The sequence below is a fragment of the Myzus persicae genome, unplaced genomic scaffold (assembly GCF_001856785.1).
Source record: "Myzus persicae strain clone G006 unplaced genomic scaffold, MPER_G0061.0, whole genome shotgun sequence".
Classification (NCBI taxonomy): Eukaryota; Metazoa; Arthropoda; class Insecta; order Hemiptera; family Aphididae; genus Myzus; species Myzus persicae.
This window is the reverse complement of record NW_019103213.1, coordinates 255,445-277,735: the sequence shown is the minus strand read 5'-3', so window position 1 is coordinate 277,735 and position 22,291 is coordinate 255,445. Positions and strand designations below refer to the sequence as shown.

Genomic DNA, 22,291 nt, shown 5'->3' with positions numbered 1-22,291 from the left:
TTGTACGCCCACTCTGAGCATGTTTGCAGGTTGTGTTGCCCAATGTATTCTTCTTCCATTGTGTACCGTTATTATTATTTTATTGTTTTTTTTTTTTTACAGTTGTATAATATTTGCTTTGTTATATTATTATTTCTGTAATTGTTTCAATTAATAAACGAAAATGATGACGTCGCGGCAATAATGCTCACGCGGTTTTCCGTGACGTTGTCGATACAAAAAAAAAAAAAATAATAATAATAATAGTAAACAATAATTTTAGTTAGTACCTATCTACCTATATTATACACTGAGTATTATAGATATAGGTATCTACTCAGTACTCCTATTGCCTTATTGTTTTAATTGATCAGAAATGTTTGAAGTGCATTCAAATTATGTTCAGACGTGCAGTACAACATTATTTAATTAGTGTAACTATTATGGGTAGCCGCCAGCCGGGTAGGTATGCTTAAGAGTTAAAATGTAAAATTATAATTGTATTATAATAGTTTGCAATGTATAGGTACTTAATTACGATTACCTATATAAGTTATATGAGTATATATAAAATAATATATACTACTTTATAATATAAAGTCTATATTATAATTTATAAGTAATTCTGAGTTATATAGGTAATACAATCGTCACAATAATAAGTAATAATTAACATTAAGTTTTTTGTAGGAATATATAGACGTGTGGGCGTATAAAAAATATAAAATAAGTACGTATATCTGTAACTGTATAAGTGGTGTGCGAAGCTATGCATGCTATTGTTTATTTTTCTGTTTTTTTCCGAATGGAAAGACATGAATTCACATTATCATNATACACGATCGTACTTATTTAATAGTACTTATTTAATTATGGACTTAGTAAAAATTGCATGCTATAACTGCCTGTGTCATTATTCATTAACCATTTCAACAACATTTTATTTGTTGGGTAAGAAACCGTGAATACAAGTTTACAAGGCTCCTGGTATATTGATTATTGTTACTATAGCAGTTGAAAAATATTAAAAATACATAGGCACCAGAGCTTGCGCTAAAGAAATATAAGAGTTGCACATACTGTTTGTTTTACTGAAGTAAAAAAATTTGATGTTCGCTTCGCTCTCACATAATGAATAATACATACTATTATACATATTAAATAATATTATATTACACGTCATAATATATGAATATTAACAATTAAAATAACAAATTCCTTTAATCAAATTTTAAAATAATTTTATTTTTTATGACAACCTCTTCATCAGTTTCACCACTATCATCACAGTTTTAGAACCGTTGTATGCCCATAGTTTTAAATGTTTTAATCTTTTGATAATCTTATATAATAAAACGCTAATCATAAATAAATAGGTATTTACTATAACAATGTTTTAATCATAATTTCTAATAATTTCAGAAATCAAAATGTCAAATGGTTACAAGCTCATAGACATAATATAAAATTAATTATTAAATATTCAAATCATAATATTTTTTATGAACTGCACACCATTTAAATAAGAACTACACATTTAAATTTAGAACTGCACATTTTATGCACAACTGCACATTAGTGCAAGCTCTGATAGGCACAATTTTTTTTATAAGCATATTCAAATTTAAAATTATTTTGTAGTTAAAAATGTATAATATGTTCATCTTTTATAGCAGAGGATTGAAAATTAAAAACAAGGTTACACGTTGAATTTAAATTTAACACTGACTTACTTGTAACTTACTGTACAACAGAGCGACACCCACTTAACCACCTTTTAAATAATAATATTGGGTCAGGGGCCCAATCATGAGGCAGACTGACATTGCATGGAAACATAATTTTACTAAAGTAAGTAAAGCCATCGTACAATACAATAGTGTTACATTATAAATATATTATGTTAAATACTACAGGGTTACATTAAACAATAAACATATTCTACAAATGTCAGTTATTTAGTAAATTATCACATCATAAATATTACTTTAACAAAAACAATACTACATTGGTTAAATTGTTTATATAAAATATAAATATCACAATGGCAAAATCATGATTGAAATCATAGAATCTCACATCAGATTCTCTAAATTGAATAAAACATTAATATTAAGTATAAAACATTAAAACATGTTTATTGACTATTCTTTATGTATTTTAAGATATATATATTGAAAATAAATTTAATAATATTATACTTTTATTTACTTTGCATTATGAGTTGATCCTAATGGTTTATTTTTATCCACACAATAAGACAACTGATGAGGCATTTTTGAAACTTTTTTGGGAACAACTGAAGGATCAAAAGATTTTATATTACCTCTTGGTAACTGGCTTGAAGTCAATTTTAGGTGTTATCCATGTTCATTGACTCTTTTCCATTTAGGAACTCGGCCAGAAGTTAAATTATGTCTACCTCCAATTTGTGTAACACGTCTTCCTCGAGCTGTTGGTTGAGTTCCAATATGTTTATTCCCAATAAGTTTAGGCTTTATACTCTTAGGATTTATGCCAGAGTATTTTCCAAATGTCATCATTGCAGATAACAAAGCTGCATGAGTATTTACATTTTTATCAAATGAATTTACAAAAGCGTTAATACCTGGTAAAAAATATTCTCTATCCGATTCAAAAGCTCTTTTAATTTTATCCACTGTGGAATCAAACTTTTCCAATACTTCATTGTAAGTAGGTGAAATTTGAATAGGTGAACTTTGATTTTCACTTATGTTTAAAGAATGACTGGGTTCTACTATTATATTATTTTGGATTTTTGGTTCAACACATAGTTCAGTATTTTCATTATTTTCGGTGTTAAGAAATGGAGTATACCAATCTTTTTTAATATCACTGCATCCTGTAGCAATAGTATGTAGTTTTATTCTAGTATGTTCATTAGATGGTAAACATAGAGGTATATCAATATTGAGATCTTTGGCAACATAAATTTGATGCTTGCAAGGTTTTCCTGTGTCACCTTGTGGACATGAACACAAACCAGTATCAGTATCAACATTGTACATTGTATTTTTTATCTTATTTTTTACAACAAAAAGTGATTTTCCCAAATCTAATACTTTATACTCTAAGGTCTTTTTTTGTTTAGCTGATATAAAATATTTTTTTTTTAGATACTGAGGTGGTCGATTAGCAGCAACGTCCAACATTTTCATCTCATAAAATTTATCTAAATCATTGATAATAAAAAAAAATAATTGCACTGGAGAATATGCTTTTGTTCTTTCAAGCACAACATCTTTCATTATCTTAACTCCAGCTTCACTTATATTGTTCGTATTTTGACCTCTTGTAACCAAGTTGTTTCTTAAACAAATAGCCCATTCCTGTCTTCTTTTGAATAACCCTTCAACATATACTTTAAACCTAGGATAATCATTTGTTATTGGGTTTTGATTTATCAAGTTAAAAGAATTATTTAGTTCATCAGTATCCTTTGAGTATATCATATTTTTTATCCCACTAAATAGGGAAGGTCTGTGTTTTAAGGGAATTCCATGGTTAGAATCCCAAAGATATCTCCAAGCGGCTTGTAATACGTGAAAAATACAAAGTAAAAGTGTTGTCTGAGGAAATACTTCACGTAATGCGTTTCTTTCAGCTAGTGAGTCATCTGTCATAAATATTCTAGGACCTATTTGACCTCTTTTACCTAAAGACTCCGGAGATAACATTTTTTTCCACAGTTCCAATCCTTTTACAATGATTGATGTAGCTTCACTAGTAACAATCAAACTACCAACAAGCATACCACCTGCACAACTGTTAGTATAAATGAAAAATACTTTACATCCATAACGATCCACATTGCCTGATGAATCAATGAATAATACTTCTCCACTCTCATCAAAACCTTCACTTATCCTTCTCATCAATGGGCTAAGTATTGCTATAATAAAATTTCCATCATCAAGAATTTCCATTGATGAACATTCATAATTACAGTCTCTGTTGTATTCATCTACAGCATCTTTTAAAGATATCATCATAGCATCTCCATGAGAGGATCCAAAGTGTTTTTTGAATGTCTTATAATATTGGTAATAAACCCACTCAGGATCTGGGAGTTCTCCTCGATCTCCTGCACAAACATAATAATTGCTACCTTTGTCAACATATAGCTGTTTTTTTAATGTGAGAAGAGCTTTTGATGGCGATTTCCCTTCTTCAAATAACTTCAATATTTGCTCTTTAACTTCATCAGATGGAATTCTGTACTTTAAAACATCTGCACACATCAGCTTATGGTTATTAATATGTCTCATTACAACAACAGCCTTTGATGTGGGTTTATCATATGGAGCACTAATACAAAAACAAATAAAGTGGGACAATATGTAATGGGCACTAGGCGTTAATAATTTTAAATGTTACCTATTGTAAATAATTTTTGAAAATCATTAATACCTAATTTGTTATACATTTTATATTTGTATCTATAAAACAACTCTACAAACAGTGTTTTAGTTATCAGGTTTTTTTGATTAATTTTTAGGATTTAAGAAAAATATACATTAGGTATGGCCGTATAGGTAATATTTTGAGTGAAGCTAATTTTATGTTTAAACGCCCAGGCTATAACATATAATAATACATTTACTTACATTTCATCAAAAGTGTGTTCTATTTGAATTATAAGTGTTGCTATACAAGACAAATGTTTTGCTCTAGGAACTGAATTTTTTTTAGGTCTGGTATTATGATGACATCGGTACCTTTTCTGTAAATACATTTTAATTAAATAAAAATATTCAAATAATACTAATGTAATAATGTTAATGAGAACTTGCCTTAAAAATAACTGAATCTGGCTTTTTACAATTTGTGCTAAGGTATGTTGTTTTACATTTTCGTCTCATTTCTAACATCCAATTGGTAACATCAGAGACATCAAAATTCAAAATTTCAAACTTAGCTATAAATTTCCCATCACTTAAATTTTTCTTGGTTAGTATATTATAATTATAACCATCAGGTATTTGTTCCTATTGTAAAAATATAGCTATTTTACAGATATTTAGTTGACTAGTTGAGCTACAGAAAATGTTTTATGGATATACATTTGATGTAGTTACTACATGTATGTATACTATAACAATATTTATTGTTATAATAATATTATTGATGTTTTATATTACCATTAATGCAATATTACTGCTTGTATATACCATTGCTTTTTTAGGTTCAGAAGGTTTTAAGTTTGCTGAAGGCTAAAATTTAAATTATTTTTAATTTTACTATTTTTCTTATTAAAATGAATACCACCACATTTACCTTGGGGTGTAATAAAATATTTGATTTTAGATTAAGACTCATATTAGAAATCTGAGTTTCTGTAAATCCATGAACTGCTCTTAAATGTCGATTCAAGTTCTTTTTTTTGACATTCAAACAACAGTCTTGTTTTTCAAAAGATTCAATACATTTGGGTACAGAAATAGGTGGCTTAACTGCAATTTGATGCTTATTTTTTCTATGCCTTGACAGAGTATAGCTATACTTAAAACTGGCATCACACTCTTTACAAACAAACAACTAAACAATGGAAGTAAAAAATAAGATTTACCTTTTACCAATATTTCAATTATTATAATAATGTCTTTAATCATCATTCAGAACATGAATAAAAATATTAATTATCTTTTCTACAATATCCAAATCTTAACAAAGACATTCGACCTTTTCACAAATTATAACATACTAAAATTTATAAAATAATATCATAGCTACTTGTAAAATTAATATATTTTCCAAGATATTAATTAATAGTTTATTTTTTGTTTTCTTGATTAAAAAAACAACTAAGATATTTTAACTATAGGTGTAGAAAAGTTATAAAAGTTTATAAAGACATTAAAAAAAAAAACAATTCTATTGCACATAAAGTTTGTTTATTAGACATAATATATTTGTTAGTGACATACGTATATTTATATTCTAAATGGTCAGTACTATAAGTATCTAAGTCTAAACATTAAATTACATTACCAATATTTTTCTACATTTATATCATAGGTAGTCATAAGCATTTTTAATCTTTAAATGTATTGACAATAAATATTAATACTTAAAAATAATCATAAATATTAAATTAAAATTAAATTACAGTCATATGTTAATATTTCAATATAAATAATCTAACATAAAACTAGAAAACATAAATAATACATAAAACTAGGGTATACTGTTCAACTATAACCTTGTCTGGTTTTGTTTAAGTGATTTGCTGACTTAAAATCTTTTGAGAATATAATCTAGATAATAAAAAAACCATAAAATCAAAATTGTAAATTAATTTTGTTCATTGGTTAGGTACACATTATTTAGTAACATAAATTGTATATTCTAAATGGTTAATGAATAATGACACAGGCAGTTATAGCATGCAATTGTTACTAATAAATAATAAGTTAAATAATAATACCTGTGATTTTTTTGCTAAGTCCATAATTAAATAAGTACTATTAAATAAGTACGATCGTGTATAGCATTTGATTATATGATGATGAGTATAAAATATAAATTATAAATGAATAAATTCAATATTTCAATTTCTGTTGTCAATTGTCATAGAACTTGCCGTGTAGGGTCCGCCTTATCAATGTATTTGTAGTCTCACACTATCGCAGTCTAATCTCGCAAAGGTATGAAATGTGATTTGGCTTAAATAATGATAACGGCATATCGAGGAGCCACCGTGACACGATTTAAAATTACGCGCCCCGGCAGGCTGCATCCAAGGTTTATAGATAGTACTATCTATTGCCGTGCGTTCTATTATCTTATCTATATGGACTATTTTTTTTTTTTAAATACATATTCTGTGCAAGGTGGATATAAATATTATGTATAAATCATAGAGTAATATTTACTCTATAGTATAATTGTATACCCACCTTGGGTCTATGATTAAATGTAAATTACACAGATATATATTATTCTATACATCTGTGGTAAAAAATGTAATAGGCAAAAGCGCTCCTCAGTTGTTCCCCGCTTAACAATAGACATTTATATGCTATGTTACCTACCGGACATTTTGACAATCCCTGGGAAATCTGAAATTATGAAAATTCCTATTAACGGAAGGAAATGATAGCATTGCCTAGGAATTGTCAATTGTCATTGTTTCCTTAGTTTATTACACGGACTAAGATAGAGTCTTATATTAAATAAGTCTATCTTAGTCCGTGGTTTATTAGTCATTGTTATCACGCATCGCTCTCTTACTTTTAATTTAAAACTTTAAAACTTTAAAACTAAAAAATATAAATAACGATGCTTTCCGGTTAACGTTAATTTGGTGTTAAAGGTAGAAAAACTTATGAAAGATCTTTTATTCAACTGTTGAGCGTTGTTTATAAAAAGAAATATTTTTAATGAATTTCAAACTGAAAAAAATTAGCACATTTTCACGATTTTGATGAATTTTGTCAAAGTTCTAACTTCGAACAACCATAAACAACTATTGTGGATGTACGCACAACTTCTTTTTTAATTACACTATTCATAATTTATTTGGAACCATGTGTAACTATTACAATATCAAAGTTTTTGAAAGAACTAAAAATTGTTTGTCGACAATAACTGAAAAAAAAACTTTTAAATTCCTCATGGCTATACATAACTCAAAAAGAGTTAAAATATTTTTATAGTTATTTAACTTATGGGAAATGCCAAATGGTCATAACTCATATTAATTATTTTATAATTTTACTGTGTAATTTGTATGGTATCATTAGGTACTCAATATCGTTAGGAAATAATAGCATGTATCAGACAATGATGACGTTTTCTTTCCTTATTGGGAAATGGGAATCGTTATAATTTCCTATTAATCATCATCATGTTCTAACACTCTAAGTCTCTAACAGTCAACATTTCTGGTAACATAGGTATATTTTTGTGACAATTTTTTGACATGGTAAAATTTTATGATTTTTAAGGTTTTTTCTCAATTTTTATTTATAAATAATTTAAAATTTAATGCGATGTTGATAATTAGTTTTTAGCTTGGTAATTTGAAAAATATTGAAGATACATAGACTCGATTTTGTCGAATAATCATTTTTAAGTTTAATTTCGGACCAAATATGATATTTTAACGGAGAATAACGATTTTAGTTATTTTATTGTAATTTTGTTGTTTTATAACTAGTAGTATTTGAAACGTTTATGCATTTAACCGTTAATTAAATTAATCTTTATTTAAAAAATAATTAAATCTTATTTTTAAAAAAAAATCGGGGGGAGGTGGTGTTAGGGTTAAACCCTAGCNTATCTGTAACTGTATAAGTGGTGTGCGAAGCTATGCATGCTATTGTTTATTTTTCTGTTTTTTTCCGAATGGAAAGACATGAATTCACATTATCATTTATCATATTATGTGTAATTGCATAGGTATACATTTGAAGCAGGCATTTGTATGTATAGCCAGGTGGGGATCTACGACAATTGGGAATATAATATCGTATAGGTAATCTTATTTCTAAAATTACTTTTTTCATTCCATCGATTATCGACAGTACGTATAGTGTATCAAGTACTGCAGTGACGGTGTGAAGGTAAATTTTTGAGGCATAACGTGTCGGGGGTAGGGGAGGAATACCTGCATTAAGTAGGTAAGTATAATAAGTTGCCTGGGAAGGTGAAAGTCGGTAGTTAAATGGTAGATAATACTAGATAAAATGTTAGTAGGCATGGTTATAGAGTAGAACAACATATTATTTGGTTTTGATTGTAAACTTTCACGGCTGTTAAGTACGTTGCGGCTAGCAATAAACTGGGCCCAAATATGGGAATAGTCCAGTTATTTAACACCCTCAGTTCAGGAACTGAACAAACGTCAACAAATGCTTTAAAACGAAGACAACTGTGTTTATCTAATTGAATAAATCATTTTTGTTTTCAATCGGTAGGTGCCTAATAAACATAATTGTCAGTGGTCACACTGTATAACTACAGTTACTATCAACATAATTTGACTCTTTTTAAGCTATTTATAGCCACGATCAATTTTTGAATTTTGTAAAAAAATTTTAATTATTGTTGACACAAAGTTAAATAATTATTTGTGTGTATATTTAATAGATTTATGTTATTTTTTAATGAAAGTGAACTATAATATTAAATAGAAATTGTCTCAATAAATATTTGTTGGTGTTCATTACCTAATAGTAATAATATGGTTTTATATGGTTTTCTTAATACAATTCTTAATGTTAGTTTAAAAATAAACAATACTACACCAATCTTCAAATTTAAACTGTTTAAATGATAAATATGATGATGAAGACCCATTAATGAATATTATACTTTCATAGCAAACAAATTCTTAAATGTTCAATCACTGGGGTGAATCAATTATTTTATTTTATCATTGTAAAAAATTGTTCTGCTCAGAAATCAGAATCTAAATGCTTTGCCATCATATTAAATGTACCTGAGTTAAATAGATTATTCAGAATGTATAATTTGTTTATGGTATGTGTTTTTAAGACAGAAACAACTCAAAAAATAACTTATTTGTTGTTATTTGCAGCTTGCAAGTATTGGAAGGCATGGTCAGGATATAGTAACACAGAAATTATAAATAAAAATGTTGAATTTTTTTTCACATAGCTAAATCACATGTATTTATAAATTACAATACAATTTATTCATTTAGTTTTTAAACATACGAATATTTACACAATCATTGTAATTATACTTACACTTTTTATTATTTATGGCAATATGTATCATTAAATAAAAATAAATAATTAATTGTAATACTTATACAATTTAAGATATAACTATCATTATAATTAAAATTATTTTTCGTATAACAGTATCTTAATATAATACCTATGCACTAAAAAATGTTAAATGTTCAATACATTTTTTGTAATTCATAATATAGAAAACATATTTCCTTAACTTGGTATATAAATACAAATATCAATAATTTAAACTTATTACAAGCTAGTTTATTTCTTATAAAATATTAATTGGCTCTACAATTCTATCTTGGCGAGGTAATTTTTATTTTATAATACTTTTTTGCTTTCATAGATTTGTTAATTTATATTTTACCTTAGTATTAATGTACAAGGTATCGGTCTTGTGTATTTATTAAATCCTGATTAAATATATGCACTTATATAAAATATTATATAATGAATATTGTTCTAGTCTTAATTTTTAATCAATATAGAACAATAATAAATTGTAATGCAGGTATATAAATAAATTACATAATTAAGTAACTCTTTAAATAATATGTCCATATTGCTTTAAGGGTAAATAGAGTTTAGCCCCATTCAAAAAATTCCTGAGAAATATTATCACTTGAACATTATTTTACATTATCTTTAAATTAAACCATACAAAAATATAGTATAATGCGAGACCATTATTTAAAAATACCTACTTTCTAAATGTATTTAGTGATTATAAAGTGATTGACAGAATTACAAAATATGGCCATAATTTTTATTGAAGGCAAATTAAGTGCATCATTTGCTTTTAAATGTGAAAGCTATGGTTCTGTAATGATGTAATTATTTTTAGAATATGTTTCAATGATAGTATTCAGACCAAATAACTCACAAGAATTAAATATAGGTATTTAAAATTGTTAGTTTAAAAAATAAATGGTAAAATTATTATAGGTAAGAAAAAATCTTAATAGGTACATAATTTTTATGAAAAATAATAGTAAAATACTAAAATAGGTACAAAAAATGTTTCGTTAAATAGAAGTAAAACACACAAAACGTGTAAGACTAATAAACTGTTGAGATCTATCACATAAATATAGTTATACAATTTTTGTTTTACATATATATATATATATATATATATATATACATATTGATTAATATATAGTGTAAATATCCTTTTCATGGACCATAATAATTTAAAAAAATTCTGTTGATGGTTGAAGTTGGTTTTAAATACAATAGAAGAATCAGAATAGAGTTAGTGTAACAAGTTTGCAACATAATAACATGAACATTTTGGAAATGGTAAGACCAAATGTTGCAGCTGTATTTTTTTGAGTAGTTGGTGTATTCAAAGCCGCAAAGCCACCTACATTATACCACACTGGTCTCCCCGACAACTCTTGTACAGGCCTAGAATTGTGTGTTAGTTGTCCATGTTTTGAACGCAACATACGAAAAGCTTGAACCTACAAAAATCAAAAAGATAAATTAATTCAAAATGTGTTATGATACCTTATTATATAATATAATCTTAAAAAAGGTGTAGACATGTACTGTGTAGTAGTTGAAAGTGAATGAAACAAATTTCTAACAATATTTTATACTTAGAATTTAGATAGGATATAACTACCAATTATAATTTACACATTGGTTTACTTTTATCGTATAACTATTATAGTTATTAAGAGGACATGATACCCACATGTGTTGTCTATGTATTACAAGTGCGTAATAGAGCAAATGTTATGATCTATGACTTAATGTTTTATATAATTTGTAGTGAGTATCCACCAATTTAAATTATAATTTGTTTTTATCTAGACGCCATTCCCTAACTGTTTCTTTATATCTTCAATCACAATTTTTAAGAAGATATCAATAAGTTTTTCTGTTTATTCACATTATATTATAGATCTTGGGTTTTATCAATATTAGGCTCACTCTCAACTTAGACATCAACATAACAATTGATGGAATTCTAAGTATTAAGACTTAAAATTTAAAAAATTAAATACCAACATTTTAACTAATTTTAACTACTGTCAACAGGGCCTTCAACAGTCCCCTTCAAATCTTTAAAGTGCATTAAAATTGTGTGCAGTACAACAAATAAAATAGTCATAGTTTTTGTAGGTATGCTATTGATAAAATCAGTAATACTGAATTATTCAATTTATTTGACCCAATAAGTATATTGAGTTGAACACTTGAACATGTCTGATTTACAAGCTTTACTTATCAATAATATTAATTTAGTAATTAAATATATATAGTACCTGGTTATGAGATAGTTGAATTGGATGTTTGAAATCTATCCATGTAACGACTTCCAAGCAAGGTGGTGTGGTTAAGGAACCTTTGTATGTGAAATAGAGTTCGGTAGATTCGGGTAACATGGATCTAATAGTGAATCCGACTTGTAAATTTGATGATTGATCAGGCATATTTATTTGACCCAAGGTGTTGACGATTTCTGAGTATACAGGATTGTCTTCTTGAGTTATTTCAAAGAACATGGCTAAAACAACCAATCCGTCATTTTTTGTTAAGGCTGTTTTTTCATCATCGTAATCTGTGTTTGAAAATACCATGTGCAATTCCATCGGGTAGCTATATAAAAACCACAAAATAACAAACATTTGAAAATTGTATTAAATAATTTGATACATTAATTATTAGTATAATAATAATATATTTTAATACTTAATTATACATTTATGCATCAACTATTGAATTATGTGAGACGCCCAAATAATTTAAATATATATATTCTGTTTTATTTTAATTATTGTTTATAATATTGTATTTTAGTCTTCCATAAAAGTTTCACATCAATATATTTTACCAACTTCTAGATTGGTTAAGTTTTAATAATAAATAATAAATTACAAAATAAAATAATATGTGGGTAGACCGCTAATCCGATTTATATGGAACCAGGGGGTGCCGATAGTTAATTTGTAACACATCAAAGTCTTTTGGATAAAAATGTTTTCAAATGCTTTATTAAATTATTATTTATTACAACATTTAATTATGTTTAATTGTATTTATTTGATTTAGATTACATTTAATACAACGTTTAGAAATAAAAAGCACTTTAAAAAAATGTAAATTATTATTAATTTTAATTTTTAAATAATATGTTTGTACATTTCTTAATATTTTGTTGATAATTGTTAATTACATAACCTTCATAATTGTATTACAATTACAATTAAATTAATAGCACATCAATATAGTCAATGTGATTTAGGGTACAAAGTAAATTGCTAATATATTCACTGCTTGCTTGTATTTAAATTTTCAACTATTTACATACCTATGGTTGTTGATGAGGTCTTCACTGCCCAATGAGTCATTGACACCCCAATGGAAATGTAATTGAGTAAATCTGTAGGTTGGAGTTAGTGGACCTCCACTGATCATTACTGGTGCAGTATAATTCAATTGTAAGACCACTGTAAATACACATTTCAAATAAATATTTTTGTATATTTTTAACAGTGTAACTTGTATATGAACCATCTATTTAAGAAATGACGGGAGTCACAAAATATCACAAATTGAGATATTGAATGGAAGTGGAATGTGTTAACGAATGATAGACAGATCATTTGCAAAAAAAAATATTTAATAACACCGCAAATTATCAGTATGAGAAAGAAATAACCATGTATTACTGGCCGCGTAAAAACAGTTTATTCCTGTTTTCTCAGAATTACCTTTTATTGACTTACGTGTACTCAAATTGGTGGTTCATATAAGTTATTAACAACAGGTAAACTGTATGTTCCTGTATTCTGTTAATCATATACATATCATTTTACTAAAGATATATTTTCAATAGCAAATACCAATATAGGACCTAGGTGTTATAGATACCTACCTAATTAGCTCCGAGGAAACTATTATTATAGATTAGAAAATATTCCATCGTCAATATTATGTCAAATGATGAGTACCTAGTTATAATTATTTAGTTGAATGCCTACGAGTCTATAAATAAATTAATACGATATAGGTATAGAAGTATAATGTTACAGGATAAGTTTTTTAAGTATTTCCAGTAAACATCTAGGAAAATGTAGTTGAATTAAATTATAAATGTTACATCATTTTTTTTATCGTGTCTTTATAAGTATAGAATAATAATCGATTGTCAATAGCACTATTTATGTAAGGTTAAAAAAATCCTGGTCTAATATTATTATGTAATATAACGTAATAACTGAAGTATTTTACTCTTATAATTTAAAAGGCCCAAATAAAAAAATTTAAATTTGTATAAATCTTTTATTCTCCCTGATAATGTGTGTCTGTATGCTCTGTTCATTAGTAAAATATCATCTATGGTAAAAAAAAAAAAACAGTATCTTAAACATAAACAGAGGTTTAAATCTATGTTATAGTGGCATAGCCATTATTTTACAAACTTTTTAAACAATGATCAATAATTTAACTATTTCAATTATAATAATGTAATCGTAAATCAATATCATTCAGTATTAATTCTTTAATTCAATTTTAAAGTTGTTCAAAGGAGTTAAAAGTTGTCTTAGTATTTAATTAAATATAGTTGTTTTTAAGAAGAAAAAAAATGGCCACACCAGGGGAATTTGACGACAATTGGGTGGAAGAAATATTCGCTAAATCTGAGTCTGTATGTTAAATTAATTTAAATCCATGATTATAATTAAGAATAATATATCAGTATATTACAAAATATGCAATAATGACTAAAGCCAGGAATTGTATGCATTTGCATGTTTGCATGTAGTGTATGCACGTCCATGAGAGTTTGAAATGTCAACATAATATCATAATATAACCAGACCAAATTCAAATACCAAATTGTATTATGCACATTTTGCATATTTGGAGGATTGTTGCATATTATTTCATAAATGCATATTTATGCATTTTTAATGTATATCTATTAAATACATTTATGATAGATCAATTTTACTGGAGTAAAAATTGTTGATATTGTTTCTCAGAGGTATTTTGTTAAGATATTGGCATGTATACCACACTATAATACGACCAAAAAAAGAATTTAGATGATTATAGAAAATATAGAGAAATCTATTATATTTTATTATTGATTGCAATGAAAACCATGATAACTATTTGAATTTTATACTGACAAGTCTTAAATCTAAGCTTTTTTATGTTTAAAATATTTATACATAGGAGCTTGTGATTTTAGTTTTTATTATTTTGAATGTTTTATTTTGAGTTTTCTGAAAGTTTTTTTAAATTTTGATTTTCTTGTAGAAAGTTTGTTTTAATTTTAATTATTTTAAATTAGTTACCTATCCAAAAAAAAAAAAAAACTTTAAATTGTAAATAATACTATTGTAAACCCTTATACCTATGTACATAAGTAACTGTCAAAGTGCCTTTACTGAAAGGTCTCTTTAATCTGTTTCACTCAAGCCATTATTCATTCATCACTTTTAATCATTGTTCTTTTATGTAACAGATTGTAAATTGTATAAATAAAAAAAAAAAAAAAGTTACCTATCCAAGTAATTTTTAAATGCATAGAATTCTAAACTTTAATAATGACATAAAAAATTATATTTATGTCTGTTTTCCAAACTGGCAGGTAATTTTTCATAAGATGCAGAATATTATTGAAAACATGAAGTGTGTATTAGAGTTAAAATCAAAAATTAAAACTTCTGAAGAACAAGGAAACAAATTACAAGAATATGTAAAGATGTTAAAAGATATGATTCATAAATCAAGTAACTACCACACATTGATTTCAAACATTAATAGTGAGTTGAATACAGCTTAAGTAATATAACATGATAATATAATTTAAGTGTACCTACATGTATATTTTAATATCAAGGTTAGGTTAGGTTAAACATTTATTGATTTTATGGTCAATTTAATTAAAATTAGTTTTTTATATGGATGTGAACTTTAGGTAACTATAGTAAAAACTTAATTATTTCAAATGTCTTTAGATCATTATTTTTTAAATAACAAATCGACAGGTTGGTCAATCATAACAGTGGTGTAATACAGAAAAAATGTTTTTTTTTCATAACTATTGTATTACAATTATTTTATACAATAAAGTCAAAAGTACATATGCAAATAAAAGTTATTACATAGAAAATAAATTTAAAATGAGCGGTAACATGATTTTATCAATCATACAAAAACATCTGTACAAATCATTGTTACATCTTTAGTCTTAAACTAATACTTAAATATTGTTTGGGATTATATAATGGATTTTTAGTTTATGTAATCTTAAATATAATAAAATATATCATATAAAAAAATTGTTATTTGAAATTGTATAGGTGCAATCAATGAATTGGAAAAGTCAATATTGAATATTAAAAAGGTAATTTTAAGTATTAAAAAAGGTCTTTTTTGATATATAATTAGTAAAAATATTATGTTTAGATGACTAAGTTAGAAAATTAGTTATTTTTTTAAATTTTATTAATATAGGATATTGCTGTTTTGGAATTGGAAAAAAAAATTGAAATGAAATCAACTGAAGGAAATGCAAAATTAGGTGGGTATGATTATTATGATTATTTATTTAGGTACTATAATTTCTATGTTATGCAAATTTTTAATGTCCTAAATGTTTTTCAAAATATTATACTTATTTATTTTGGCATTAGTACTTTACCTATAAGTGAAAATACCAACTAAAATGTCTTTCTTACTTATAATACTTACTATATTAGTATAATAGAGATTAATAATAATGTTTCTCATTAAATTTTGAATTTCATCATATTTTTGCCCAGTGTTGAGTATGAAAAAAGTATTATCAGAATTATATAATAAAAATTTTGATTTGCTGTTACAAAAAGAAAATAGATTGCTTGAATTGAAGAACCAAACAAAAGAATTTAATGCCACACATAATTTATCTAAGGTAAAAATATATTTGTTACTATTTTCAGAATTTAAAAAGAATTTAAAAAGAATATAATATATATTATATATTTATATATTATATTAAATAGATTCCTAACTTATATAAATGGTTACATTTCAACACAATGTTTTGTTTTCATTAGGAGAAACAGGAACTAGATTGTTATAAAAAAGAATATGATATGCTAAAAGCCAAAAATATGCACCTCAAAGAATTAATATCGTTCAGCATTAAACAACAAATGTAAAATGTTTGTCATTTCAAATAATAAAAATAAATAGTATAAAAAAAAATTCAGAAGATAATAATAAATTGGCAAATACATAGTTTTTTTGATACTGATAATTTTATAATTTATTACCAATATATCATATGTAAATCAATTTATCTATTTTAATTACATATAAATATACTATATTAGTTTAAGCGTCATTAAGAGTTGTATATGTGTAATTTATTTTGAGATTATTGACAGAAAATGGAATGTGTGGACTGGCAAAATGACATACCTACTAAGCAGTGAGTAATTGTTGGTCTAAACTTTGTACCTTAAAAAGCTTAGATATAATCGTTGACGATGTTGATGATGTATAAGACAACATTTACGGCGAGAGATTCATAATAAACTCTATATTATACCTAGTTTATACTATAGTCATTAATTTTTTATAGTATAATATTTGTCTTTTTACATTTAAGTAAGAACTCTATAACTTATATTCAAATTATAAATTGATTTATAGGTACCTATGTAGGTATTAAAGTGATAAAATGTAATATTTTAATTAATGTTTGTCTTATGTATAATGTATAATGTATAATGTGAATAATTACTAATTAGATGAATGCTACCTAAGAAGGTAGATAATATTAATATTAGATTCAAGCGTGAAAATGATATAAATCATCTAGAGTATCAATGTATAGGTACATAATACACATAGGAAGTGCACTGCATGTCATAATCCTTTTTCATTCATACCTACTAATTCTAGTCCAGTGCACATGAGGTCAGAATACAATAAATTATTGTTACAATTAAATAGTAGTTTAAAGCTAAGTTTAAAGTGGGAAAGTAAAGAGAACAAATTAAAATAATTGGTAATAGTAGTATATTAATGGGAGTATTCAATATAGGATTATTTTAAGTTTACTTACATAAGATAATTCTGTATTTTTGTATGTCATTAAGTTTGAAATAGTTAATGCAGTGATTAATATCTTCAAGTTTATATTTACCCTATCATTAGGTAAGCAAGAAGCAACGAAACACTTATATTAATCATTATAATACAATTATAAGTTTTATTGAAGGTGCATAATTTACAAAAAGAGTATATTTATTCTGTGACATATAGTGCCCATACAATATATTCCTATAGACTGTAACGTTAGACCTTGATTACCTATATTATAATAAAATATGCACCTAATAGATACCAGTAATATCTATATTTTATAAAATATACACATTTATATTTATAATTATTACCTACTACTGTTGAATTCTTATGTAGGTACTTATATCCTTTACTCTAAGATAGTAAATGAGGATTAAAACCACCTGATAAAAATATATACTTAAATAGTAATAAATAAATTATCCAACAGCTTGCTTTTGGTTTTCAAGTATGTATTTTTATCGTCAATCAATTTTAACTAGGTAATTATTATATTTTTGATTTCTCTTCTACTGAAAATCAGTGTACTACTAATGAATTTATCGCCATTGCTCATTAGTTATTGCCTAGTAACATAATATAATAACTACATTTACATTTGTAAATTATGTTTTCTATTTTAAAATGTCTGTATACGTGTGCCCCACAACTGGAAACTGGAATCATTCTTATTGTTGGTTGGGAAATTTGAATAGTGTTTTGTAGGTTTCAAGAATAGTTGAGAAGCAGGGTCTTTACTATTTGTCTTCTTATCAAAGACATTCCCAGAGTGTGTTTATTGAAATTCGAACATCACAAGTGACTAAGATTAATGACTATAATCTCTGTTGGTAAGATATAGTTAATAGAGAATGTTTTATTCATTGTCTGTTAATGACAATTTCTTAGTTACATACTGTAATCATATGTATTTTTGACAGTATGGTATTATAATCAAACTAAACTTTTAATTTGACTAAAATCGAGTATATTAAGTAGGTAGGTAGTTTGTAAAATATGATATTTTACATAGGTGTAGAGATGAAACCGCTATGTAGGTAATAGGTTTCTATTTTTATTATTATTATTATTATCTGCTTTAATTTATTTCCGTTTCATGTTTTTCATGATCTATTGTAATATGGCCAAGGTTTTATGTAATTGTAATTATTATTTGTATGTTTTTTTTATTCTTTTAGAAAATATAATTTGAAGTTAGAATTTGTTTCAAATGTATTTTAAATGCATTTTCCCAAGCATGGTACACTGTGAAATACTGAAATGTATGATTCTCTAGAAACTAGCTGTTAAGCCATTAATACATTAATTAACTGACATCATTTTGACCGTTGTATAATATATTATACAGTTTACAAATCACAATATAATATGTAGAGTAATTATTTAACAAATTGATTTATTTTAAATTACTATAGTAGGTAGTTGTTATTTTTCCAGAGTTGGTTTTGGACCCATCAAACATTTAATGTCTGTACATACTAAATTTTGTCTTATTAATTACATAATATATATCTTTCATTTAAACGGTTTTTATTGATTTTATTGATAGGATTGGTCACAACTCACAACTGTGTACAAAATAATAATATGGCACACAATGATCTGCCGATATACAGTTGTATCTACTTCCACTACACCTTTGAAATTCACTACACTTCCACACAATGTTTACCTATACTTTTGTAGGCAACTACTTATATAATGTTTTACATAAACTGGTTAGCTGTTTTAAAATTTATTTAGTGATTAAAAAAAAAAATATTAATGAATAAAATAATTTAACAATTAAAATAAATAATTGATAATTGTTACTATAACCTCTACTAGCTATTGTAATATCATAAATTCAGTTATTTTCTTAATAAAGAGCAAATCAGTTTTGTACCTATATGATAGATAAATATTTATAACAAATTTGTAAGAAAAAAAATATAGATACATATTGTTTTGCTATTGAAATCGTTCAAGTATCATGGCTTTATTTTTATTATGATATAAGTATAAATATGACATATTTGGAAAAACTACAGCTTTAAACACCACGTATACATATGTAATATTTAAACCAACGGTTTAGAAAAGGATAGAATGTTTTCACTATCTATGAAATATTGTGGAACTTGAGTAACTAAAGTAACTTAGTATAATATTGTTTAAATGTAGGTACTGTATTGTTCTGATATGCTAACTATTAGTGTTATAATGTTATATACTCATGCAATACTATTTCATTGTTTATTCTTTGACTGTTGAAAATTTGATACTTTATAAGTTATAACTAATTTGCCTTTTAAAATAAATAAATATCTAGATATAATAAATAATAAATAAATTAATGTTATTACCTGTATGTCCATTATTTGTTATGGTTGTTGATGTGGGAAGTGTGTCAATATTGTGAAAACGTAAAAGTGGTAGATTAACTTTCGTCACAAGATTCTCTTCTATGTCGATTGGCGATTGATATTTTCCTGAACATGTTTTATATTCAGTTGCCCAATGCGGAGGATCTAAAAAAATAAAAAGGATTATTATTTGCATAATTTAGATGCGGCTGCTAAACATTTTTTTTATCATTGTTGTTTAAAACTTTTAATAAACACATTCTCATCATCAAACATAGAAGAAAAATCTTTTTCTATACTTTATGAAAACGTCTAAATGATATAATTAGATTAATTTAATTTAGCTAGGTATGTAGGTATTTTCCAAAATTCCAACCATTCTACTAACAAATATATACAATATACCTCAATTTTTTAATTTTTTTTTATGTATATGATCATTGTGGTATTCATCAAAAATATTCAACCATTTCTATTAAAGTAGATTCTATTTAACATGTTTTGTATGGTTATCATCAATATTTATTATTTTAAGCATTTGATAATAAAGACCTAGTTCACTGATTGTATAGGTTTCAAATACAAATTGTATGGACACATCAATGATTCCAATAACATTTTTAAAATACACAATTATATATTATTTTTTTTTTATTATAATATATTTAACTAAAGTTAACATAATATTACATGATGGTATTTCAATTATTTTATACTTTGTTTATTCTATTGGTATTACATGTTATAGCTTATAGGTAACTATTTTGTGAAACTAGTTTAATATTTAGGGTACCTACTACCTACAGGCTAAAAATATGATTCTATTTTGCCATGGTCAGCCTGTAAACTTAGTTACAACCATTAGTTTGTGTATTCGTGCATATCAAATTACCTACTGATGAAATTGTGGTTATTGATACTACATTACTAGGTGTAGTTATGAATATATTGGTGTCTCTAGAATTAGTGGTTTTAAGGTCCTAAAATAATCCATGATAAATTTTATTTTAATCTTTGATCAATCCTAAAAACAATTAAAGGTTATAATCAATTGCAATATAAAATATTTAAAAACAACAAGCTACATACCATGAAATGTATAGTAATATTTCTTGAAAACACTTTTTACGTGGATGGTGGATATAAACATGTTTCAACATCTGATTTACAGACACTATTTATCATATGAAGGTATATCATGTAACTGATGTAACATGCATAAAGTTAATAAAAGTTTATTAAAATATGAAGTTTTCAAAACCATTATTTACAGTTTTTAAATGAAGAACTTTATTTTTGAAGTTCGACATAAAACAAAAGGCACTTTATACAAAATATTCAAAATCATTGGAATTCTCCTGCAAATGGTTATAATGACTAATGAGGAATCGGAATAAATCTTCTATAATAATCGAAACAAGTGTTTAGAAACTTTACAACAAGAACTAAAATAAGCAAAAAATGGTATCTCCCCACTCCTAAATAACAATCATTTTAAAAATAGAGTCTAAAAAACTTCTATGTCCTTCCTTTCATACTATAGAAAACATAATACAAAAATAAGCACTTTAAAATTTTATATTTGAAATTGTAATATGATATGATATAAATTTTGTCTTTTGATACCACTCTTTTGTCTTACTAAAAAAAAAAAAAAAAATGCTTGTCTGGTTATAAATTATTATGAATACATTTTTAGAAATTATAGTGAGGTACTAGGTATGGTATATTTTTTACCGTATTGTGTAATGTACTAATGTGTATATTTGTATAATACTATAACGTTTTATTAAAACATATCAATATATAATACTGACATGTGACATATCAGCTTCTGTCATTGTACCTCTGTCTGCTGTTCTCTAATAAATTTTAAGTTCAAATTACGATGTAACGTATACACTATACAGCATCCATTTATTTATCTACAGTAGCAAGGAATCTATTGGTTTTGCAGATATCTGCTCATATTTTCTATGCCATCAATTTATAATCTATACTAGTGTAACACTTACCTATTTTTGTTTAAGCTATTAAAGGCAGTAGTTATGTGCACCCAAACCCATTTATAATAAACCATATTTAGAATATAAGTACCTATATTATGTTCCTTTTTTGGTTACCTACAAA

At 25.7% G+C, this 22,291-nt stretch overlaps 2 protein-coding genes across 2 annotated transcripts in view; one reads left to right on the top strand and one right to left on the bottom strand.

Moving 5' to 3' along the window:
* Positions 1–10,071: 10,071 nt before the first annotated feature.
* Positions 10,072–22,291, bottom strand: part of LOC111033994 (carbonic anhydrase 2-like) — a 31,317-nt gene continuing 19,097 nt past the window's right edge. The window contains exons 3-6 of the mRNA XM_022314998.1: positions 20,162–20,326; positions 13,033–13,171; positions 11,987–12,320; positions 10,072–11,176 (exon numbers count right to left, since the gene is read on the bottom strand). Coding sequence (XP_022170690.1) covers positions 10,955–11,176; positions 11,987–12,320; positions 13,033–13,171; positions 20,162–20,326 — 860 coding nt within the window. The 3' untranslated portion in view covers positions 10,072–10,954. The remainder of the gene's footprint in view (positions 11,177–11,986; positions 12,321–13,032; positions 13,172–20,161; positions 20,327–22,291) is intronic.
* On the top strand, positions 13,654–16,934 carry LOC111033996. Its single transcript, XM_022314999.1, has 6 exons — positions 13,654–14,373; positions 15,325–15,499; positions 16,040–16,083; positions 16,194–16,260; positions 16,502–16,632; positions 16,778–16,934. The coding sequence occupies exons 1-6, from the start codon at positions 14,311–14,313 to the stop codon at positions 16,880–16,882; spliced, it is 585 nt and encodes a 194-aa protein (XP_022170691.1). The 5' UTR covers positions 13,654–14,310; the 3' UTR covers positions 16,883–16,934.

Coding starts and splice junctions, on each gene's coding strand:
- LOC111033996 (XM_022314999.1), top strand. CDS start 14,311: ATGGCCACACCAGGGGAATTTGACGACAATTGGGTGGAAGAAATATTC. Junction 16,084..16,193: donor CAATATTGAATATTAAAAAG/GTAATTTTAAGT, acceptor TTATTAATATAG/GATATTGCTGTTTTGGAATT. Junction 16,261..16,501: donor TGAAGGAAATGCAAAATTAG/GTGGGTATGATT, acceptor ATTTTTGCCCAG/TGTTGAGTATGAAAAAAGTA.